This window comes from Limulus polyphemus, unplaced genomic scaffold, assembly GCF_000517525.1.
Source record: "Limulus polyphemus unplaced genomic scaffold, Limulus_polyphemus-2.1.2 Scaffold2578, whole genome shotgun sequence".
Lineage (NCBI taxonomy): Eukaryota > Metazoa > Arthropoda > Merostomata > Xiphosura > Limulidae > Limulus > Limulus polyphemus.
Genome location: NW_013668188.1, coordinates 171,381 through 175,520, shown reverse-complemented (window position 1 = coordinate 175,520; position 4,140 = coordinate 171,381). Strand labels below are relative to the sequence as shown.

Below are 4,140 nucleotides of genomic sequence, written 5' to 3'. Positions count from 1 at the left end.
AAGCAATGGGTAAGGTGTTATCTGAATCAATGTTTCATTCTTATTTTTATTGATAGAATTATCTATTAGTGTTTTATATTGATAAAGAAGTTTATTCATGCACATTTATTTAAGATTTCTAATATTTAAGATTATATTTATTTGGCATATACAGAGTTATGCTAAAGTTCTACACGTTCATGATATCTCTAAGCCTCGCCTTTACTGCAATTTTTCTAAGTCACAACCGTGTTTCGCTAACTGCCTCTTCTTTTGTTACAATAATTAGTTGGAACGTTACTTACCTTGTATGATCACGTGGAACTAACCATGTTGTGACATTGAGTCGTCATATAAATGGTGGTGGATGTTTCGAACAGCTATAACGGTAAAATTAAAAAAATCGTGGTAGTTCTCGATTTTTTCATCACTCTGTATATTGCTTTAGAAAATTGAAAACAGATCATGTAAAGAAACTGTCCGTCTTCTAAGTTTGTATCAGCCAAAGGGACTGGGGAAAAATCTCTAAGTTAAAGATTTCATGTTGAATTAGGATTTATTTCGATCCCTTTACAGGGAATTCCGCTATAGTCGAATAAAATGCTCTAGCAAGAAAATTGATAAAAAAAAATCGAGTTTCGGGTAATTTTGCGAGTGGCATAACTCTGCCAGAAAGTGTGGTTTTCAGCCAAACAGATTACGTGTTGGGGTGTCTCTGTTAAGTACAGATCTGAAATTGAAGTGTGAAGTTAAACGTGCAATGAACCCAAAGCATGAATGAAGCATGATGACATATAATCAAACTGAAGTAAAAAGAAAGTGACATCAAATGAATTCTTGTATAAGATACGTATGTCAGTTTGATTCAGATCAATCGTGGACACGCTGGATGCTGTTAGCGAATACTGAACTCAAAAAGATTTTTAATCTAATACTTCCATTTATATATATAAAGAAAAACTCAATCTCACTAGACGATAGTTAGCTTTGTCACATCGATGCAGGAGATGTATTACGCTTTACTCCCTCCCATCTGTCAAATAAAGTCTCTATTCATTTTTAAGTTTAAAACGTTTATTTGAAAAATCTGTTTAAAAATGTGAGGTTAATTACGAAAGATAATAACAGTGAGAAAAATTACTTAGCAACACATTCAGCTTAAAATAAAGCAAGTCTAACGTGAGATAGCTTTGATATACAAAAGTAGTCGACAAATTATTTATCTCGTTTTAAAAATGTTCAAAGTTCGGCGAAGAAACCCAATTTACCCATTGAATCTGTAGTACGATGTTCGTATCATTAGAATTTGCTGTATAATAAAAACTTTGCCCCCCAGTGGCACAGCGGTATATCTGCGGACTTACAACGCTAGAATCCGGGTTTCGATACCCGTGGTGGGCAGAGCACAGATAGCCCATAGTGTAGCTTTGTGCTTAATTACAAACAAACAATAAAACCTTTGAAGCCTTAGAAAACGCCTTCAATCAAATATTAGATACCTGGTGATGTCATCTAGCGGTTGTATTTCCTATGAGGTTCTCTTTCATCTCAAACAAATCCAAATAAATAAAATGTTATAAAAACTTCATTTGCAAAATCGTTTTCTCTTCATTAAGATTCTCCTTTAGATGAATTAATCAAAATGATGTTGGATGTTAACTTAAGGTTACTTGCTGATGGAGGAAAGTTTCGTGAAAACTAGTCACATCTACCGTAATAGCACAAAGGAAATCAAAAATAAGAGGTCTTTTTAAACCTTATCATCGAACAGAAAATGGTAATCGAAACACAAAATCAAGACACTTTTTAAACATGTGATAAATGCCTTTTACGCAAAATTTTGTTTCAAAAATGCATTTTAAGGTAGTTTAGATAATTCATAATCACCCGTAAATAGAATATTAAAATACAAAACTTATTCACATAACGAAATTATTTAAAGAGAACAATTATGCAAATTCCATTTGACTTTTTACTCTTTACATGGTTTAACTCTTGCTCATGGATTTTCCTGATGCACAGTTCACGCCTAACAGGAGGGTTCAACATTATAATTAATAAAATTCATGCAAAAAAATTAAGACTGACAGCATGACTTTCCATTATTCAGACATCATCACAACAATAAAAAGCAGCAGAGCGTTTGAAAGGGCTTTATAAACAGTCAGCATTTGTTATAAGTTATTGTTTAATTCTGTAAAATATTGTTATAGAACACACTCGGACTAACAACAAAAGAATTGGAACAGAAACTTCAGCTGAGACGTAATAAACTCAGTCAAGAAAAGTAAGATATAAACTAATTAACAGGTAGCATTTAATACAAAAAATGTAACAAATTAGTAATTACACTTAGGTGATCGTATAAGTTATTAACTATGACAATGATCATCAAAACGTTACTGGAAGATCTTACGAACTTGAAATGATTGAATTTATATATAAAATACTGGAAATATATAAAAATTATGAGGGGAAAAAAAGAGTATGAATTTTACCCCCTTTATCACGTGAAAATGAGCTGTACCAAATTACGGTTACGTATATATAATTCACAGTGTTATTGGTTCTTACTCTTACCTCCCCCCCCCTTGTTTTTTTTTTTTTTCATTCAGCCCTTAACCAAATATCATCCCGTGAGTGGGCTGAAGAGAAATTTCATTTCTGAACACCCCTGGTTTCCACGAGCCCCGGACTCTTTCCGATTCTGCGGGTGAGCTGAATGTCTTTCGGCATGATTATCACCCTCTTTGCGTGAAAGGTACAGAGATTAGTGTCTTCGAAGAGACCCACCAAGTATACCTCACTGGCCTTCTGAAGAGCCAGGACAGCAGAGCTCTGGAATCTCAGATCGGTCTTGAAGTTCTGGGCGATTTCTCTCACCAGTCTCTGGAAAGGGAGTTTTCTGATGAGCAGCTCAGTTGATTTCTGGTGACGACGGAGGGCTACAGTTCCGGGCCTGTAACGATGAGGTTTCTTTACACCTCCTGTGGCTGGAGCACTCTTTCGAGCAGCTTTAGCGACCATTTGTTTTCTTGATGCTTTTCCACCCATGGATTTTCTTGCAGTTTGCTTGGTGCGTGCCATAATTTAGCTTTTCAGTCTAATCTCTACCGTACTGTACGACTTCTGTGCTGAGAATGATCTTCGTTCGCTGTTTCTTCTTCATCGCCAATCAGAAAGTGCCACATCAGAATAAAGCCTACAAACAGTACGGGTAGTCATAATTGTTTGTTTTTGAATTTCGCGCAAAGCTACACGAGGGCTATCTGCGCTAGCCGTCCCTAATTTAGCAGTGTAAGACTAGAGGGAAGGCAGCTAGTCATCACCACTCACCGCCAACTCTTGGGCTACTCTTTTTACCAACGAATAGTGGGATTGACCGTCACATTATGACACCCCCACGGCTGAAAGGGCGAGTATGTTTGGTGTGAAGTGGATTCGAACCCGCGCCCTAACCACTTAGCCATGCCAGCTCACATGGAAACAGAATATTCTAATTGACTAATTGCACAGTGTTACTTTTATATTTATTATGTAAAAATGAACAGCGTTTAACGTACATTGTTCTATACGGGTGCAAAACTACGCAGTTTATAACCAACTTTAAAGACAATTATTTCACTAATATAAACAAATATGCAAATAAACACATTAAGTTAATTATCTACCTTTTCGTAGCTCATGAATAATGCAATACCATTACATCTCAATACAAGTTCTAACAGACACATAAAAATCGACAAGTAGGCCTAAAGTTTAAATATGCTTTGTACACGAAGCAAGTTTACCTACTATATAATAATTAGCAGTGAACCACGTTGATTATGGTGTACGTGGGCGCTAAAGGCTTGTGGCATGCGAAAATATCTTTCCATATAGAGGGCAGCACTGAACGAGAATAGTTATGTACGTGAAAGAAGGTATGGTATCATATCGGAAATTCGCTATTTTATGAAATCGCTTAATCAAGAAAAAAATCTCAAGATCTTCGTCAAAGATGGCGATTATCCAGAAAGACAAGGCATTTTACACTTCTTTACTTATACAGCATTATTTAATAATTTAAAACATATACCCTTTTCATATATCCAGTATTCCGCATAATAATGCTGCATATGTGAAAGTAAAGCAAAAGTCTGTGGGTTTTAACTGGTATGA

The 4,140-nt window shown here is 35.5% G+C and overlaps 1 protein-coding gene across 1 annotated transcript; it reads right to left on the bottom strand.

Annotated features, from left to right (window-relative positions):
* Positions 1-2,637: 2,637 nt before the first annotated feature.
* Positions 2,638-3,085, bottom strand: LOC106467344 (histone H3-like). The gene has a single exon (XM_013927689.2). The coding sequence runs from the start codon at positions 3,064-3,066 to the stop codon at positions 2,638-2,640; it is 429 nt and encodes a 142-aa protein (XP_013783143.1). The 5' UTR covers positions 3,067-3,085.
* Positions 3,086-4,140: the final 1,055 nt, after the last annotated feature.

Bases quoted from the DNA above. Each gene is read 5' to 3' on its own strand.
- LOC106467344 (XM_013927689.2), bottom strand. From the start codon at position 3,066: ATGGCACGCACCAAGCAAACTGCAAGAAAATCCATGGGTGGAAAAGCA.